The 21,547-nt window shown below is 43.2% G+C and overlaps 1 protein-coding gene across 2 annotated transcripts in view; it reads left to right on the forward strand.

Moving 5' to 3' along the window:
* The first annotated feature begins 3,353 nt into the window (after nt 1-3,353).
* LOC126273028 (allergen Tha p 1-like) overlaps nt 3,354-21,547 on the forward strand; it is a 405,450-nt gene continuing 387,256 nt past the window's right edge. Inside the window, exons 1-2 of one of the 2 annotated variants that reach the window (XM_049976416.1) lie at nt 3,354-3,606; nt 7,501-7,571. In XM_049976416.1, the coding sequence (XP_049832373.1) occupies nt 3,420-3,606; nt 7,501-7,571 (258 nt within the window). In that variant the 5' untranslated portion in view covers nt 3,354-3,419. The remainder of the gene's footprint in view (nt 3,607-7,500; nt 7,572-21,547) is intronic. The other variant, XM_049976419.1, reaches the window with a different exon arrangement.

The raw sequence follows: 21,547 nt of genomic DNA on the forward strand, positions 1-21,547 counted from the left end.
ACGTTGGCAGATGACGCTGACCAGGCATTGACCATGCCCACACCCTGGCATCGGATCGCCACATTTGCACCGTGATTCGTCACTCCACGCAACGTTTTTCCATAGTTCAATCATCCGATGTTCACGCTCCTTACACCAAGCGAGGCATTTGGCATTTACCAGTTTGATGTGTGGCTTATGAGCAGCTGCTCTGCCATGAAATTCAAGTTTCCTCACCCCCCCCCCCCCCTACTGCTTTAGTACTTGCAGTGCATCCTGATGCAATTTGGAATTCCTGTGTGATGTCTGCCTATTACACATTACGACCTTTTTCAACTGTCAGCGGTCTCTGTCAATCAGCAGACGAGTTTGGCCTGTACGCCTTTGTGCTGTACGTGTCCCTTCACGTTTCCACTTCACTATCACATCGGAAACAGTTGACCTAGGGATGTTTAGGAGTGTGCAAATCTTCGCGTACAGACGGATGACACAAGTAATACCCAATCACCTAACCACGTTCGAAGTCCGTGAGTTCAAAAATAGTTCAAATGGCTCTGAGCACTATGGGACTTAACATCTTAGGTCATCAGTCCCCTAGACTTAGAACCCCTTAAACCTAACCAATCTAAGGACAGTAGACACACCCACGCCTGACGCAGGATTCGGCCCTGCGACCGTAGCAGCAGCGCGGTAAAGGACTGAAGCACTTAGAACCGCTAGGTCACAGCGGCCAGCAAGTGAGGTCCATGGAGCATCCCACTCCGCTGTCTCACGATGTCTAATGAGTAATGAGGTCGCTGATATGGAGTACCTGGAGGAGGTGGCGGCACAATGCACCTTATATGAACAACGTATGTTTTAGGGGGTGTCCTGATACTTTTGATGACTTAGTGTATATCAATATTATAATGTAGTGATTTAGAGGAATAATTGGAAATCTAAATCGGATAGAAGAACACCATTCCTCCGAGATACTAGTCTAGTGACGTCACTATTGATATAGATCGAATGATTACCCTTGCCAAAGTCAAGAAAACGTTTCGAAAATCAACTCTTTTCACTGAGGTGCCATAGATCTGTGGCTGTGAGACTTCAAGCTCAGTGTTACGAGCTTGGAACCGGCTTTCTCAAGATCTGGAGTGTTGTTTAAATGACTTACGTATATACTATATTAAAATAGGACATGTGATTATATTATAAGACATGTGACCCATAAGCGCATTGTCTGTATAAACGAGATCATGGGATATAAATTAAGCCTTCTCGTCAATGTATTCCCACTTCAAGTATTTTATACGCTGGTGCTTCACTTAAAATCCCTCCGACATTTTTTTTCGCCATGTGCCGGTTGGCGACGGATATAATGTGAAAGATACTAGTTTGTCTATGACTACAGTTTGTCCCATGCTGTTAGCATGTTTTACCATATGGAAGCGTCTCGTGTTATTGGAAATATGGTATTTCAGTAAAACCTCAACTCAGCTGCTACTAATAGCCGTCAATCCCTGTAGTATAGCTACAGCTTATAGAAACTAGTGCAAGTTTTCAAAAAACAAAACAAATGGTTCAAATGGCTCTGAGCACTATGGGGCTTAACTTCTGAGGTCATCCGTCCCCTAGAACGTAGAACTACTTAAACCTAACTAACCTAAGGACACCACACACATCCATGCCCGAGGCAGGATTCGAACCTGCGACCGTAGCGGTCCTGCGGTTGCAGACTGTAGCGCCTAGAACCGCACGGCCTCCCCGGCCGGCGCAAGTTTTTCTGTGAGCTATGAAACTACATTGTTCTTCTACTTACCTGAAGGCGTAAACAGATGGCACAGCTTCCCGATTCCAAATTACTGTCGAGAATAACGGCTTCATGTTCGGAATAGCCTTGAGGTGAAAATACACATGACATTTTTGTTCGTACTCCTCTAGTATTTGAAAGGTTGCACGTTTTGAACATAACATGTAGACAACTTTGACACAATGGGTGTGTAGAGCGTATAAAAAATGTGACCGAGGATAAGACCTTGATCATAGTGCCATTCTCCACAACTAATCAATGGCCTCTTCGTTAGAAATGAATCAGCCTCATGTTTCTTATGTCCAGGAATGTCTCACTGGAACAGCTTGTAAACCTGTCCCTGAGAATATAATGCCAGTATATTTCGATCACTATACAGTAGTGATGTATTTTTTGCGATTCCTAAATAACATGGATTATATATATATATTGCTGAGAAAGGAGGCCTGAGACAAAAGAGCTCAAATGCTTCAAATGGGTCTAAGCACTATGGGACTTAATATCTGAGTTCATCAGTCCCCTAGACTTAGCATTAACCTAAGGACATCACATACATTCATGCCCGAGGCAGGATTCGAACCTCCGATCATAGCAGCAGCGCTAGAACCGCTCGGCCACACTGGGCGACACTCTAGTGCTCCTATATTAAATTTATAACGGGTAATCGAAAAGTTTCCGTTCGGGTTGTTGCTGCAGGGTATCTTTAACGTAGCACGACTGCGATACGACTGTACAACCACCAATACGTAGGAAAACTTGCCTTCTTTGGCTGCCGAAGAACAGCGTTACACATCTATCGGAGAATGCGTATGGGGCAACATGTCTGTCAAAATTCACCGTTGTGGAACGGTGCGCCAAGTTCCGTTCTGATCGTGATTCGTCCCAAGTTGCCCCCCTATCGCAAATGTTACAGCAACTGAAGTGGATGACACTCGAGGACGTGCTCTATAGCCAAGATCTCGCCCCGAGCGAATAAAACGCCCTAGAATCTTTAGAAAGACATTGGAGGAATGGCGATTTCTACTTGATGATGATGTGTAGCTGCCAGTTAACGACTTCTTCACGCAACAGGATACGTTGCTTTACCAAACAGCCATCATCAGCCTGGTAAGATGATTGCCTCAATGGTCAGGGCGGTTTTACTTGATTGTCATACTGATCCTGGGCTTCAAGGCCTTCGTTCCTTGATCTCACACTGTTCTATTTATTTCGTTTGTCACTGCCAAGGTGTTACAGGCCTGTAGACAAAGCTAGGTTGCGTGAAGACTAGGGACGAGACTCTAATGTGAAAAACAAACGCTGACATTCGATGAAGACGAGACAGCAAAGAAGAATAGGAATACGCGACGCGAAGGCACCGAATGACCTGGCTCCAAGTGCGAAAGCATCGAACGGCGAGCAAAAAGAGGACGCATTAGGCTGTCGGTTGTGACAGCTTTCGAAGAACGGCCCCCTTCGCACGTCGCAGGATTGATGGCGGAGGGCGAGGTGACGCTGCAGACAGGGTCGCCTGGGTGGGCAACAGCCGCTTCGCCAAACCGCGTGACGTCACCCGCGGCGCGCCGGGTATAAAGAGACGCTCGGAGGCTGAAGACGGCGACTCACTCGCCACTGCGACCAGCCGCAACACCTACCACCCAGAACCATGAAGAGCTGCGCCTTCGCCCTGTCGCTGGTGTGCCTGGTGGCTGCTGTTGCCGCCTACACCACCAAGTACGACAACATCGACCTGGACGAAATCCTGCACAACGATCGCCTGCTCAAAAAGTACCACGAGTGTCTGCTGTCGGACGCCGACACGTCCTGCACGGCTGACGGCAAAGAGCTCAAGGGTGAGTACGCCTGGCGACGGCCTTTGCTGGGCCACACAAACTCTCTGACTACCGAGAATATTTTAGTAGCATTTTTTGTAAACTGTTCCTCGTATACTTTGGATAATATTGAAGACACATTTATATTATGAAGGTTGCCGAATATGATACGGCGAGTGAGAGGTTATCTACAACTTATATAGAAACCATACAGCAGTTGTAATAGTCGAGAGACATGAAAGGGAAGCAGTAGTCTAAAGGGAGTGTGACAGGGCTTTAGCCCATCCACTGTGTCAATCAGCCTGAAAAATGAATAAGCTGTGAGGGAAATCATGGAGACAATTCAAGAGGAAATTAAGGTGCGTCGATGTTGTAATTCTGTCAGGGCTTCGGAGAGCAGTTGAACGTGGGTAATATCTTGAAAAGAGATTATAAAATGAACATCAACAAACGAATCACAAGAGTAACGGATTATGATTGAATTCAATCAGGCGATGCAAAAAGGATGAGATGAGTAGATGATTTTTGTTAGTTGGACAGCAAAATAAGTGGAGACACCTGGAGTAGAGAGAGTAAAAATCGCAGGCTTGAAATAGCAACAAAAGCATTTTGGAAGACAGAAATTAGTTAACATGTAATTCACATTTAAAAGTTAGGCATTCTTTTCTAAAGTTCTTTGAAGAGCAATGAAACGTTTAAGTTAAGACGTTGTACACAAGAGCAGAATAGAACTTTTGAAATGTGGTGCAACAGGAGACTGCTGAAGATTAGATAGATAGATATATCCGATAAGTAGCAAGAAGATACTGAATCGAACTGGAGATAAGAAATTTGTAACATAGATTGACTGAAAGAAGAGATCGGCTGATAGGATACATCATGATGCATCAAGGAATCGTTACTTTGGTAGTGAAGAGATATAAGGGGTCAGAAATAGACGAGGGGGAAAAGCTTATGACTACAATAAGCAGGTAAAAATTGGTGAAGGTTGTGATAATATAGAGGTCAATAGGGTTACTTTAGAGTAGCATGGAGAGATTCTACAAATCAGTCATCAGATATGTGACCACTATAACTCCAGTTCAATTGAACAGTCGATTTTATTCATAAGGCACTGAGACTTTAACTGGAAGGCGGGGCATCAGAAAATGACTCGTGTTTTAAAGCCATGAGCATTCCTTTCTGTGCTGCGTCATTAGTACCTCGAAGGAGGTACACATTTTACATTCGCACGCCAATGTTTCACTTAAATAACGGCACTCTTTATTTATCTGATTGTATTTTCCATGTATGTACAATCTGAGGCACTCAGTTGGCTATAACTCTAGACTCGTATTCGAGAAAGGTGAGATTGAAAACACTTTTTAGTCGGATTGGGTAGTCGAAGGGTCTATTAATCACTTCAAGGGAATGCCAGGATATTTCCTTTTGAAATGTTGCAATTGCGCACTATCTTTGTTTGGGTGAACATGTACTCTGAGTGCTACTTCTCGAGAGAACTTTAAACACAAGCATTCTTCTGAATATTTAATTTCATTTATTTTCTTTGTGTACTGCATACATCCAAACTATCAAATGCAAACAGTAGCTAGTATCTTTTTTCCTTGATTCACAACTGCTCTAATTAATTATTAACCAGCAAATGTGGAAGTCCACCGTACTGATTTTAAGACAAAATCAGCATGCAAGCAACAAATGTAAGAGAAGTACCAAGAGTCCATAAGGAATGAACGCTGCTGATGAGTGTACCATCTTTGGAAATATCTTGGCAGATTAAAACTTTGCGTGGAGCCGGGCATGTACCAAGGACGTCACCTCTCGTGGACTTCGTTTCTACCTCCTGAGCTATGCAAGCCGAATTCACGACATACGCTCACAGCTATTCTGTTAGTATCTATCGCTTACCTTCCGAACTTCTCAAGTTCTTTCCTACATACTTCGCTGCACTAGCTCTTCTGGAAAGAGACCCCTAGGCTGTGGCTACGCCATTTCACCTCATTATCTTTTCTTGTACGAGGACCATTCTGTGAAGGAGAGTTACTGCGAAGTTAGGGAGGTAGGCGATCCAGTGGTCGGATATGAATGATTTACACCTTATATGTGTGTTTGTGTGGGCAGGTCTCGTGAGGCTCGTGTTTGCAAACTGTTCAAGCATCTGCATAGACCGCAGTCGGGCTACCATGAAAAAGAATAAAACTCTTTCACGTGTCCACGGTAGTACTTTTCGGTTTTGGTGACTTGAAGTATATGACCTGTGAAGACCCCAGTTTAGACTGAGGAGAAACTGCTCGATAAGACGTCACGTAGCTACCTCATACATCACGAATATCTTACAGAATGGAGCCACACTATATGACTTGTTTTAGTGCTTGCACAAAGCCTGCCGATCGTCTCTTAGAAGGGTTACTCTGAGCCAGAGTTGTTTTAAGACGTAGTTCATGTCAAAAAAGCTACTATTTGATATAGGATTTCTTGCCGTCTGTATAGGTTGTTTAAAATTTCCTATTAGAGGCTTCTAGTGTTTGTAGAAGCGACTCAGTAGACCAAGGTTTGAAAAGGAATGAATGTCCGGAAATGTCCCATTTGGCTATACTCGTAAAATACGATTGAAGATCGGATTACTTTCACACCTACCGGTTCACGGTATGTACACAACCTGCCGGCGGTCACCGTTGTAACGTGGCATGACGTACCATTTCCGTCCAACTACAACGGCTCCTAGAAACTGGTACGCACGGAACCTGATGGCGTTTACTGACGTGCTTCATCGACGCGCTGCGCTCTAGACTTAGAAGAGGAATTCACTCATCACGTAGAACAGAATCCGGCAGTACTCGAAGCATTGTCCACGCCGTGATATCCCATGGAGCAAACACGCAGAGCTCATTGTCTCCCCTGGGTTCGCCACGCGATCCGATTTTCAGATACTTTGGATCCAAACTACATTTCTGGACATGCTTTACTTATCAAACCTTAACTACACTCTGAACCTCCAGCAGCCTGTAATTACAATCGTGAAACATCGTATATAAATGTGACTGTACACCTATGGGAGTCCTTTCTTCGCTGTCGCTTCACGGCGCCAAATATGAAAGGAAAGCATATCGTTAGCTGTTGCCGAAGCAATTCGGGTCTACAGCTCTTCCCGGTGTAAGTTACACTCTGCTTTACATTTTTAACACTATTAATAATTTCCATTAAATGTTGTGCAAACTATTTTCGTTTACCATCGTACATCTCCACAACTGAATCAGTCTAAGTTTTCCATGGTGGGAAAAAGAAGGGAAAAACATCTACTCACCATCTCTTCAGTACTGCTACAATCGAAATGAAAGGAACCGGACGACTCACTCCAGTGGAAATTCCCAGTAGGCAGCTGTTGCACTGTGGGAATTTTGAGTGGGGCACCTGTTTATTCGGACGCAGTCGCATGTGGAATTTTTTTTTTTTTTTGTGCAAAACTTTTACTCAGGCGAATGTCAGTGCTGGAAAGACGCTCTCAAAGAGTTCTACACGGGATTCTCCTACACCTACTGCCAGCTTAATAGTTTAATTTCTTCAAAACAATAATGTGTTACAATAGCTCAGCCTTCTTTGGCTGCCTCTAGACTTCTACACTTTCAATTTGATTAGTTAACTTAACCCTGTGTCAATGGCTTCCTTTGTTGTGTATATTAACCGAGAGCTGCATTCGATAAATGCAATGTGAATTCTCAGTGCAATCAGGAATATATAATTTTTCTGTGGTTTCACCAAGTATATTAACGGAAACGCAAAGGTTCATAAGGACATGGCTGTTTCCTTCTAATCCTCTACTAGTCGGAGCTTTTGTTTCGTTTCTAACGACCTCGTTAATCTGTATTCGTAAAGTTCACTGCTTAATATTCTTTAACTATAATCATTGTCTATCCACAGCCGCCATTCCTGATGCGCTGACCAACGAGTGCGCCAAGTGTAACGAGAAGCAGAAGGCTGGCGCCGAGAAGGTGATCAGGTTCCTTATCAAGGAGAAGCCCGACCTGTGGACGCCGCTGGAGAACAAGTACGACCCCACCGGCACCTACAGGCAGAAGTACGGCGAGGAGCTGAAGAAGGTCTCCGCTTAAACTCTGGAGCACCTTCAGCGCTGTACTGTGATAGCTCCAAAACATTTAAATTATGTAAATTGTTGTTATGCGGATGAAACCGCCTAATGTTTTTAAATAAAACACGTTAGTCAAAAGAAGGTTTGTTTTGTGTTCTTTAATTAATCAGTCTCAGAGAAATCAATGCGTCTCTAAAGACTGCTGCTACTGGATTTTAATAAAAAAAATATAGTCTTTTGTTTTAAATTAATATAGTGTATTCCACTTTACGGACAGCGGCTGAAGAGCAATGCCTTTTAGCAATGTAGAAGCTAGAGCAACGGTTCTACTCTGAGTTAAAAATGAGAAGAGTTAAATCGATTCATTCGTAGTGTATGTGATGAGTTATGGTTGAAGTAACTTAAAAGTCGTAGTTGTCGACAGTACTGAATCTTAAGATATCATATCTAAATACAAACGAAGAATTCAAACACTGATGTTAAAAAAATCTATAGAAAATTACAGCCAACTTCGGGAATTATAATTTTCTCCGCAGTAAACAGATAGAAAATGAATATCCAGGGTCTCGTCATGAAGCTGCGTTACAAAGTGTTTGGAGAAGTGATCAGTAATGTAAGTGAAACATTCTCCAAAGAGAAATAACTTTATCACTTAATCATTTACTACGACAATGAGTATAAATAACTACAAAACACACACACAACTACAAAATGACAAAAAAAATTGAAAACGATTTTTAGAAAATGAATACCATACCTTTACAGGCTGCTTGAAACATATGAAATAAATTTATGAAGAAGATAAAGATATTTCGGTCTCAAGAAAGAGTTTACGTCATACACACACACACACACACACACACACACACACACACAAACACACACACACACACACACATATATATATATATATATATATATATATATATATATATATATATATATATTCTCAAGAAAGAGTTTACGTCATACACACACGTAAACTCTTTCTTGAGACCGCAATATATATCAAATGCAAACAACTTGAAGAAGGAGAAATATTACTCTCGCAGCCGGCCAGTGTGGCCCAGCGGTTCTAAGCACTACAGTCTGGAACCACGCGAGGGCTACGGTCGCAGGTTCGAATCCTGCCTCGGGCCTGGATGTGTGTGATGACCTCAGGTTAGTTAGGTTGAAGTAGTTCTAAGTTATAGGGAACTGATGACCTCAGAAGTTAAGGCCCATAGTGCTCAGAGCCATTTGAACCATTTTTACTCTCGCAGCAGACTTTGGCTAAGAAGAGTCTGTACTATGCATTTACTTTTTGTTTAACTTATAAAAACGACGCGGTCCAACATAAATAGTACATAACCAACGTTTCTCGAATATTCAGGAGTTCCAGGAGGAATGATCGATATTTGGGTATAGACAGTACCACGCACGTGAACTAAAAACCTTGGAATAATCCTGTTCCTATCGGTTTCGGAGGTAGAGCACACATAAAGTCAATTTTATACGTTTTCCTCGAAAAAACAGAAAACTGCAGTCTCTAGTGGAAATATATCACGGTAAGAAATTAATGTCCATTAAGTTTCCTGCGAAACAGGTACACTCCGAATACTGTGGCACCTTTCACATACCAGCTGAAACACGTTGTTATTCATCTGATGGAGTGGAGACTGCGACGAATCAAAGTTTTTCCGTCATCTCGCAGTGTCAGTCAGATTGTATAGATTTCTGATGGGAGCAGAAAATTGATACGTCAGTAGAGAGACATGTTGTCAGAATGAAGCTCTAATACAACGATCACTTCATAAAGCAGGATAATCCCATTCGTGATTGTTATTCTTGCACAAATTAACTTATAAAAACGGTTCGTTCCAACATAAGTAATACACAACCAATACTTTTAGAGCATACAGGGCGTTCCAGGAGGAATGGTCGGTACTTGGGGATACGACGGTAACGCTCATTTGAAACAAAAACGGTATGGGCAAATGTCCTGTTCTGGTTGCTTTCCGGGATAGAATAGCAGCCACCTCCTATGGTTAATGTTTCTCTTATCTGTTGAGAGGGAATCTGCAGCTCTCACTCCTTAGACAGAACTCTAGCAAACTGCAGCCTCTCTTGAGACAGAATCGCTGAATTATCTGCTTCAGGCTTCCCACCCACCTCAAACACAGATGTCACAATTAGTGACGTTGCAACGAACTGTAAGTATCATAGAAACCCCACAACCGAGACACGCTGCCTTCAACTTCTCTGCTGGTCTTTGGAAAAAAAACAGCGTACCAGTATAGTTTATTCCGGAATGGGAATATTGTATGGACACATTGTAGAGCAGTGTCTTCTAGAGAAGAAACAGCGCCTGTGGAAGTAAGTGACGCTAGAGATATTTTGGGTTTCCGAGGTACTTTTTCCGGCATAGTTGGTCCAGAAAATGACCCTTCTAACATCTTTCACCCTTTCAAGGTAACTTTATATTGCACACGAATTTCAGTCATTCGATTCCGAGGACGAAAACAGCTTTTACACGGGAATTCCATTCTAGTTATGGTCAATGAATGTATATCCAAACTTATACTAAGTAAGCAGGATTCCGTACGAATACTGTCAGATAATATAAGACAAGATACCATTTTAGGATTATACACTCATTTTCAGAAAAAATACACTGAAGGGTCAAAGAAACCGGTAAAACTGCCTAATATCGTGTAGGGCCCCCACGAGCACGCAGAAGTGCCGCAAAACGACGTGCCATGGACTAACGTCTGAAGTAGTGCTGAAGGGAACTGACACCATGAATCCTCCAGAGCTCTCCATAAATCCGTAAGAGTACGAGAGAGAGCTCTTCGCAATAGCACGTTGTAAGGAATCCCAGATATGCTAAGTAATGTTCATGTCTGGGGAGGTTGGTGGACAGCGGAAGTGTTTGTACTCAGAAGAGTGTTTCTGGATCCACTCTGTAGCAATTCTGGGCAAGTTGGGTGTCACATTGTCCTACCGGAATTGCCCAAGTCCTTCTAAATGCACAATGGACATGAATGGATGCCGGTGATCAAACACGATACTTATCTACGTGGTCACCTGTCAAAGCCGTATCTAGACGTATCACGTGTCCCATTTCACACCAACTACACACCTCACACACGATTACAGAACCGCCACCAGTCTGAGCAGTCTCCTACTGACATGCAGGGTCCATGGACTCATGAGGTTGTCTCCATACTCCCACACGTCCATCCACTGAATACAATTTGATACGAGACTCGTCAGACTAAGCAACATGTTTCTAGTTATCAACGCAGGTGTTGATGGGCCCAGGAAAGCCGTAGAACTGTGTGTCCTTGCAGTAATCAAGGGTACACGAGTGGGCGTTTGGTTCCAAAAGACCATATCGACCATATTTCGTTGAATGGTTTGCACACTTACACTTTTGATGGCTCAGCGTTGAAATCTGCAGCTATTTGCGAAGGGCTGCGATTCTGTCGCGTTGAACGATTCTCTTTAGTCGTCGTTGGTCCCATTCTTGCATGATCTTTTTCCTGGCGCAGCGATGTCGGAGGTTTGATATTTTCCCTGATTCCAGATATTCACGGTACACTCATGAAATAGTAGTAGAGGGAAATCTCCGCTTCATCGCTAGCTCTGAGATGCTGTGTCCCACCGGTCGTGCGCCGACTGTAACACCACGTTCAAACTCACTTAAGTCTTGATAAGCGGCCATTGCAGCAGCAGTAACAGAGGTAACAACTGCTCCGGACACTTGTTTCTTATACAGGTGTTGCCGAACGCAGCGCCGTATTCTGCTTGTTTGCGTATCTCTGTATTTGAATATGCATTACTATACCAGTTTCTTTGGCGCTTCCGTGTACAACACGTTGAATAAATAGAAACATGACGTTCATATTCCCAGGACATGTACATTAGTATGTTTTTCAGAAATGATTAGCCTTTTAACCACGACGGCCTGCGGGTTCAAGGTCAACATCTATATCACGACGCAACACCACCTACAGCTACAATGTGCGGCGACTCCTTGTCGCTATAAACCGAATGTAATGGATTAGTGGGCTTGAGCAGACGTGCAGGATACCTCGTAGACGTGTGAACGAACCGTATCGTCGAATCAGTGAGTTTGAAATGCGGCGCATTATTGGCATGAGAGATGGTGATGCATCGATACGGGAAACTGCTGCTCGTGTGTTTCGGCAGTGCAACGGGTGTGTGCAGAACGGTTCACGGAAGGTCATAGATCACGACGAGATAGGTGATGTCGCAACACCGAGACCCTTCGCTCTCCCAGAAGATCAACACCTCATCCGAATGGCCCTGCAGGACAGTGGAATATATCGTATACTATCAGGGATGACAGTACGTCGCCCTTTATTACGGGACGGATTACGTCCGCGTCGTCCACTTCTCCGACTACCTTTGACGAATGAACAGACAAATGCTAGATGGCAATGCATATGAAACCACGTCACTAAATACAGGAATGGCATCACATTGTGTTTCCGGACGAATCCAAGTTCTGTTTGTTTGACAATGATGGCCGCATTATATTTCTCAGCAGCCAGGGAGAGAGGCATCACAGTGACTGCATTCGCACAACACATGAAGGTCCAACTCAGGACCATTGGTGTCGGGTGCTACTGGGTAAAACTACAAATCACAGTTGATGCGTGTCCAGGGCACTGTGGTCAGTGTGTACTAAGTTAAAGACATTGTGTGATCAGAAGCCATACTCTTTCTGCAAAACACCCCAAACGCCGTTTTTCAGCAAAACAATGCACGACGACATGTTGCTGCACGAAGACGTTCCATTTTGATGTCACAGGATGTGAGCCTTTTTCCATGGCCCGCCAGATCACCAGACTTGTCGTCAATCTGAAATGTGTGGGACATGGTGAAGAGATTGGTGCAACACTGTAAGCCAATGTTCAACCAGTTCAGGTGCACTTTGGAACCAGGTGAATTCAGCACAGATGGCTATACAAAAGGACACCATTCGCGCCTTATACGCATCGATTCCATCACGCGTGGTATAAGTTATCAGGGCCCAGGGCAGACCCTGTGCCAACAGGTAACAAGATACATTCAGAAATAAGGTGGCTGAAATGCTAATCATTTCTGCAGAACATAATTATTATATTGTATTAGTACAAATGCTCCTCCCCCTGCCTCTCTGTCACTCTATCCGCGCCCCACTTCCATCTTCTTCTGCCAATCTTTTCCCTGGCCCATTCTCTCTCTGTCCATTTGCTCCTCCCCCCTTCACACTATCTAATCCTCAATCTGAGTCCTGGTCCTCCCTCCCTCTCTCTCTCTCTCTCTCTCTCTATCCATATCCTCTATTCCTCTGTTATCTACTCCTCACTCCTTACCCCACGCACCTTCTCCTCACCAATATCTCTTTACACCACGTTTCCCCTCCCTCTGTCCATCTCTTCCTATCACCTCTCTCTGTCCATCTCCTCCCATCTCTCAGTTCGTGTTCTCCTCTCCCCTTTCACCGTCCATCTCCTCGTCCCCCTTTCTCTGTGCACTCCCTCCCTCCCACTTTCTCTGGTCAGGTCCCCTTTCCCAAGTCCGTATCTTCCTCCCCTCTTTCCTCTCGATTTGTCAGTCTCATTCCTAATTGGAGTTTCCCCTTACACATCGCCACAGTATTTCTTCTCAGATAGTAAGATATGAAGCAAGTATGGTTGAAAGCTATCCATTGTTTTAGGAGGACATTTTTGCCTGTGATATAGCCCACATACACGCTTGTCACACATACACTGAGGTGAAAAGAGTCACGGGATTGCGATAGCAGCATTAAAGATGGCGGTAGTATCAAGTACACAAGGTCCAAATTGGCAGGGTATGGCGGAGATGTCATTGGTACCCAGGTCGTTTGTCTGAAAAGGTTTCTGATGTGACTTTGGTCGCCAACTAGAATTAAGAGACTTTTAATGCAGAATGGTAGATCACTTAACGACCGAGAGCAACGGCGTTTGCACAGACTTGTCAGTGCTAACAGACAAACAAAGATGTGTAAAATAACAGCGGAAATCTATGTAGGACGTACTACGAGCGTATCGGTTTGGACAGTGGAGGAGGAGGAGGAGGAGGAGGAGGAGGCGGGGGTTGTGCAATTCGGCGTTAATGGCTATGGCAGCAGATGATCAACGGGAGTGCCCTTGCTAACAGTAAAGCCTGCTAAAAGCTCGTCTGGTTTGGTGAGTCCCGATATCAGATGATGACAGGGTTCGAGTGTTGCGTAGACCCCACGTATCTAAGTTGTCAACAAGGCACTGTGCAAGCTGGTGGAGGCTCCATAATTACGCGGGTTGTACTTCATGGAATAGACTGGGTCTTCTGGGCCAAATGAACCAATCATTGACCTGGGGAACGTCTGCAGCCATTCATGGACTTCATGCTCCCAGGCATCATGTCACCGGGACAGAATTGTTCACACAATAGGTTTGAAGAACATTTTGGACATTTCGAACGAGTAATATGGCCGCTCTGATCGCCTGACGCGAATCCCATACATCATTTATGTGACGTAATGGTGAGGTCATTTTGTTCCCAAAATCCTGCACCAGCAACTCTTCCTCAATTATGTGCGGCTATAAAGGCAGGATGGCTCATCATGTCTGAAGGTGACTTCCAACGACTTGTAGAATCTATGACACTCTAGTTATTGCACTACGCCGGGCAAAAGGAGGTCCCACACTATAATTGGAGGTATCTCATGACTTGGCACCTCAGTGTGTTTCTGATACACTTAAAAACATTCTACACATATTTGTACTCTTAGTTGACCTGTATTTCTATCGAATATCACGTGCAGTTTCGTTTTCATCCATCTCATTGTTAATGAACATTCAGTGACATATGTGAATACTGTCTCTAAAATGTGTTTTAAAGAGAGTAGTAAACAGAATTAAATTAAAATGTCCTCCCTGCTGCGGTAATGCTACAGCAGGAACACTTAAAATATAGTAAGCAATGAACTTTTTTCCCTTCATCGTTTTCTGAAGGTAGCAGTGACAATAACACGTACAGGTTTGAAATTATGCGCAAAGTTCATCTTAAGTCAGAAAGTGCTTTCATTCTCAAATACTGGATGAATATAGTTTGGCTATTTGCGGGTCATGCACTGCGCTACTTTTTCACCCCCATACCAGTGAGAGGTAACTCGTTCGTACCGCCGTAGTGGTTCTTTCCACACAGCGATATCAGTACCAAATTTGGCCGAGATCGACACAGTGGTTTAGGACTAGATATAGAAGAAAAATACATAGTATTAGTGGAAGAACCTTACATACATTACCTGACAAAAGAACGAAGCATCCCTAAGACCTGGTCGGATGTCAATGTAACGCTTCAAACGTACACTCCATCGGCAGATATATAATTGATTAGAGTTGAACTTCTCTGACAGTAGAATGGCCACCACAGTGCGTTAATGTTATTCATACTTAGTGTTGTAACCAGCGGTTTTATATTTCTTTTCAGTCGTCACTCTACTACCTGTTCTGAAGCTGCCAGCCACTAATTCTCGAAGTATTACTTGGAGCCTACGTCCTCACATATCTTCTGCATTGTTCCAACCTCTGTCTTCACCTAGTCTTTATCCGCCACAGCTCTCGGAAGTTATTCGCTGAAGCTGTAATACATGTCTTACCATCCAGTCCTTTCTTCATGTCGCTGTTTTCCGTGTGTTCCTTTCTTCACCGGTTCTGCGGAGAACATCCTCACTCCTCGTCTTATCAGTCCGTTTGAGTTCCGACATTCTTCTGTACCACCACATCCCAAACACTTCGATTACGTTCATCTCCGGTTGCCCCGCTGTTCAAAATATACTAACATATAATGCTGTGCTGCAAATGTCCTTTCTCAACAATTGCTCCTTCAAATTAAGGACTATATTTGATACTAGACTTATCTTGACTAGGAATGTCATCTTTGCATGTGCCAGTCGGCCTTTTGTATGTCCAGCTATCTTCGTCCGAAGTGGGTTATTGCGCATCAAAAGCAGCGCTTTTATAAGGTAGTCTATTTCGGGACCACCAATTTCGATATAAATTTCTTGCCACTCTTATTTCTGCTACTTGAATTCATGTAAGTCAGATGTGGTATTACAAATAGTTAGGAGCAGGAGCAATTTGTGCTAAATGCTGGCCTTACATTGAATGTCACAGTGTGAATTTCATTCCTTTAGATGCGGTTTTCAGATCCTTGCGCGGGTTTATCAGCCATTCGACTTGAGGGAAGTAGTGTGGCATTTCATGTATGCACACATGAGTCAGTTGATGAAATAATGACTCCATCCGGTATTTTGTAAGCTCTGTAAGCTCTCTGTGGAATCTAACACACACTGCAGTGCTTCTTTGAGACATAATATTTGAATCGAATTTCTGTTCCTGGCTAGTGATCAAACAGAAATCTTGACATGTTTTCTGTCCTCTATTGAGATAGTTTCAGCTCGAGGAGTTTCCGGACAGCATAGTACGTCCACTGTGTAGGCGAGGTGTTGGTTTGCTACGTTCGTCATCTGCACAGTGCCCAACACCTCCAGCGAGCGTATCACCCGTGCAGTATAACTGCTGTCCGTACTACAATAAGTGATACGCGCACTCCCATTCAGCCGGTAGCAAAATACAATAAATGTGTTGAGTTCCATTCACTTGTCCATTGAGCATTTTCTGAAAGTGACAGTCAGGGTAAAGGTCTTCTGTTCCACAACCCCAAGCAGTATCAGCCAATTTTCTGTCCGTCTAATAACTGGGGACGCGGTCTAAGGAATATGTGCTTCATATTTATAAATTTTTTGCACTCCTTGTGTTTTAACATTAAATAATTTATGTTACTTTGTGGTCCATTCTAGTAGAATCCCGTAAGGAATCATTGGTGTGATGCGTTAAACTGAAGTAAAACCGTGACACGATACTTCGTTTTATGGAAATCCCAAAGTGTAGATTGTGAATCATTTCTACAACTCCAATGAAGTGACAACATTAGCCAACCCCTCACACACACACACACACACACACACACACACACACACACACACAAACTATACGTTACAAACCCCCACGGGGGTTTACATAAATAGTATTGATCCTGGTCCATGATAGTTCACAAATTCAGACCTTTTGTAAGTAGTTGGGTACTTATCATTGCAGCGTTAATTGTTATTGTCTCAGTGTGTAAGAAGAGTGGCCACTACCTCAGTGATGAAATGACATTCCAATTGTCTGGAATTACTCATAGCTAGATTAAAGTTGCAATTCGTGTACTGTAAATTCACGTGGTAGAATTAATTATATACGTTCTACGGTTTGTTGATCTTACCTTCTAGTTTCAGAATGATTTTTTCCTACATTGTTTGTGTTTTTGTTTTTGTTGGCTATTAGGTTACTGTTATATTACCACTGTATTCCTTGTACCTCAAGGAGAAATAAAGTTCGAGTGCTGTCAAGTGTCGGTAACAAATAGGTACTGTCAACCACAGTTAAAGTCCAGATAGTGTGCAGTACTTAATAAGATTTGTGATTATTTTCATCATCAGGGTGTATGTAAGGAAGTTGTGTCGATGCTGACAAGACGTAAAGCGCGTAACGCTAGTCAACAGAATAAGTTGGAAAACAGCAGCAAAAAATTTGCGGAAAAAAAAGTAACGATTAAAAAAATATTTTGAATGATGTGGTCAGCATTAATCTGGCTGGACAGTCAATTCCAGAGAACGAGTTGCAATATGCAGACTACACTGGTTACTATAAAGCAGTGCAAGGCCGCTCAGGTGCCGAAGAATAAACAAGTAGACACAGCGAGGCAGCGGTGAGCATCTGGAGCTACCAGGTAGGAGAGTTACGTAGTCCGAAAGTACCTAGGAGTTATTATAGCGGGCCACCCTTGTGTACATCAGAAGGTGGTAGTCCGACAGAAAGAACCTGGCACGAAACATTTAATAGGGAGCAGGCAGGATCACCAAAGGATGGACACTCGCCAATTATTTACAATGGAAGCAGAGAAACCTTCCCTCTTGAGGATGAGAGGTGATATACTGTGCATTCTCGATTAATTAGAAGGGTTGAAGAAAGACGAACTAGCAAATTCTAAACATTTACAAGCACAAATTGAAGAAAAACAGACAAAAACACAGAAACAGGTGAAGGATTTGTGAGAAGAATCCGGAAATAAAATATTGCAGACGTAAAAACAAATGATGTTACTCCATATTGAGTTAAAACAGGAAATCTTAGAAGCGAGGAAACAGGCGAAGGATGCGAAAATCAACGCAAGGACTGCTAAGCGAATTACACATGAGGCAAGTGAGGAATCTCGAAGAACCGTCGACGCTGGGAAATGGTGCTAAATAAAATTCAGAACCTAATAAAGGAACTGGAAGGAGAGAAAGATTTCAGACTACCTGATGGCTGGATCTCAAGACTGGAAATACAAGGACATAGAGAAAGGCTTAGGACAGAGCCTCCTGCAACTGTTTTGGGGAAATGAGTCCTCTGTGGAATAGGAGTCACATGTAGAGAAAATGGACACGCGTGGACTTAGTGTCAAGAATACAGAAGCAAATAGAATGACCACGAGACAGTGTAGGGGTGTGCAAGACGGGAGTACATAACACGCTAGTGGTATGTGACAATAGCAATGTTCGACATACAGAAACCCAACAATCGCCAGAACCTAATTCAGCGAGTGCAAGTCCGATTTCGCTGTGCCGACAGGATACTATACTGTAACCAGAAACTAGGTCGAACCGGGAATCGCAGTCGTACAACACTTGAATTGCATTACGAAATGTGGTACGCACATCATGGCCATGAACGGAGCGCATCACCATGTAGATGTTGCACAACAGGAAAATTACGTGCCCATGCGAGATGATATAACAAAGTAGAGTGATTCAATGGGATATACGAGACACCAAAATGGAATCTGACCACGTGCGTTACCTCTCAGTCAGAAAGTTCTAGCACTGCAAGGATGGTGGAAATAATCTACGTCCTCACGCATTCACAGAGCAGTTTGAGGAAGCCATACCTCCATACTGACCAGTGAAAAAAGAGATAGCTGTCGTATTATCGCATATAGAAGGTGTGATTGCACAGACCATGTGAAAAATATCAGAATCATGCACAACGTATAAAGAGATTAAACAGGCGTCCTTGACCCGCTACTTTTCACGCACCATCCAAGACATAATAAAACAGGTGCTTATGATGCATAGATGAATGAAATCTTCTGTATTTAAAAGCCCAGTATGGATTTATGACCAGATGACGAAGAAGGAGCAGTACTCCCACATATCCTGAAATGACAATGAGGTCATCCATACATGCTTCACAAAGGTACCACTACAGTATCAACAAGTACTAATAGGCAGATGTGGGGTTAACGCCAAAGGATTGACAGGAAATTTGAGTGAGGTAGAATTAGTACTGAATGAGGAAGAGTAACATAACGAAACATGACAGCGTGAGGCAAATTTTCAACAGCTACGAAGTTACAATAAGCGGGACAATTCTATGAAGCCACACAACTGGCAAGTTAAAGAGAATAAGCCACACTCCACAACTCTGAAACCATTCCGACATATGGCAGCAAATGTAATGGCAGTCAACGAGATAATGGGTAGCGTTTCCAGAGCAAAGAGCCTGTGCAAAATGAGACACAGCCGGTTGTACAGAACATGGAAGTCCATCCAACGAATCCAGAAAGAAGGAGCGTAGGTTTTAGTAAAATTAGAAGTAGGCAAGACTGTAGACATATCCGCAACAGGAACAGGAAACAGTCATCTGAAAACGTTGACTATGATGACATTTCAGAAACATTAAATCATACAAACATGAGATCATACAAATTAAATCATACAAATTTCAGTGGGTGAGATCAAAGTGGTGGAAATTTTAGGTAGCAGTAGTAAGCTGTCAGCTGTCTCCGAAGAATTTTATAACACATGCTCAACAACATCAACGCCCCCACTTTAAAGGATCAGAAAACCAAAATGCGTCTTACAATATTAGGAAAATGTACTGAGATCAGTAGGCAAACTAGATTGGAATTTATGGGCCAAGGAGATAGATCAGAAGCTAACTTCTCCTGGTACCTAATCTAACCACTAGGAAAATTATAGGAATAACTTCTTAAACGAAAGGAAAGCAATAATGAACATGTGATGGAGACAAGTCATGCTAGAGGAGAAGGGTGTCAATATTCGTCTTGAAGAGCAAGCTACAAAGGGACATATTCCCTCAATCTGCCTCAAATTGGAGAAAGGCTCACTCGACCAATATCCAAGGTGTAATGGGCGAAGAGATACGAGAGATGGGATAAGATGGCTCCTTTAGAAATTCATCATGGAATAGTCGTGAAATTAGCTAGGCTTATTGGGTTCACAAATTGTTCAAATGGCTCTGAGAACTATGGGACTTAACAGCTGAGGTCATCAGTCCCCTAGAACTTAGAACTACTTAATCCTAACTAACCTAAGGACATCACACACATCCATGCCCGAGGCAGGATTCGAGCCTGCGACCGTAGCGGTCTCGCGGTTCCAAACTGAAGCGCCTAGAATCGCTCGCCCACTCCGGCCGGCTATTGGGTTAACAAAGACAAGGTGGACACGGAGGTAGTATTGCAACACAGTGCCTAGTTATCCTTGCCAAAACCTCGCTCTATAAGTACTTGCAGTACTGGTTTAATACAAAATCTTACGAACCTTTCCGAGTGCCACCATACGCAATTCCAGTAGATCACAGAACGAAGTCTATTCTGGAGCAACACATGATAATACATGACTGTGTAATCGAGCAAGGCATGTCAACACAAAGTAGTCCACCTTGAGTAGAAGATAAAGAGCCCGGCAGTATCGGATTAGTCCTTGACTCCTTACAAAATTTGTGGAGCAAGGAGATAGACCAGGAACGCTTGGGGAACCTCTACAAATATTTCATGCACTATTAGTCTTTCCTACGATCGACGTTAGTGAAGTTTCTGGCAAATAGAATTGGCGCCAGAATGAACTAAGTACACAGCCTCTACTGAATTTGGCAGGTGACTTCAGTTAAAAAGATTAAAATTTTACCTGGAGGTCTTAATATTTCCTCAGCGGCATTTATTGGAGGCTTAGAGCCAATACTGAGCAACAGTTTGAATGGGAGAACTACATGTTACATGGCCAAAGCGGCAACAGTCAGTAAATTCCACTTCAGTCAAAAGGTTCTCCTGAAGGCCTACCTGTTGTCGAATAAGCAGAAAAGGATCTGCTACAAGCTGTTCTCTGCATGCGATGGACCTCATCAAGTGTGTCGCTTTGTCTGTGTGAATGCAGTCAAATTTAAAGGGATAAAATCTGGTAAATCACTCGGGGCCCATCACTTGACCCACCTAAAGGTATTTGTAGGGTGATTCAAGATGTCAGAGCCTAAGCATTTATAAAATGTAAATAGAGAATGAAATTGTAAACACTTTTGGTCAGGTTAGTATATGGGTTCATTTGCATTGTCCTATGTATTGACAAACTTCGAAATTGCAAAAATAGTGTACGACAGGTTAGTACCATAAAGCGGGGTAATATCGGACGGAATTTTCATATTCTTTAGGGTAACTTCGTAAAGAACATTAAATTCTCGCGGCAAAAACTGTCAGATATTTTTGATGACATAGGAGAATAATGTTCTTGTTGTTGTGGTCTTCAGTCCTGAGACTGGTTTGATGCAGCCCTCCATGCTACTCTATCCTGTGCAAGCTTCTTCATATCCCAGTACCTAATGCAACCTACATCCATCTGAATCTGCTTAGTGTATTCATCTCTTGCTCTTCTTCTACGGTTTTTACCCTCCATGCTGCCCTCCAATACTACGTTGGTGATCCCTTGATGCCTCA

The sequence above is a fragment of the Schistocerca gregaria genome, chromosome 5 (assembly GCF_023897955.1).
Source record: "Schistocerca gregaria isolate iqSchGreg1 chromosome 5, iqSchGreg1.2, whole genome shotgun sequence".
NCBI classification, from domain to species: Eukaryota; Metazoa; Arthropoda; class Insecta; order Orthoptera; family Acrididae; genus Schistocerca; species Schistocerca gregaria.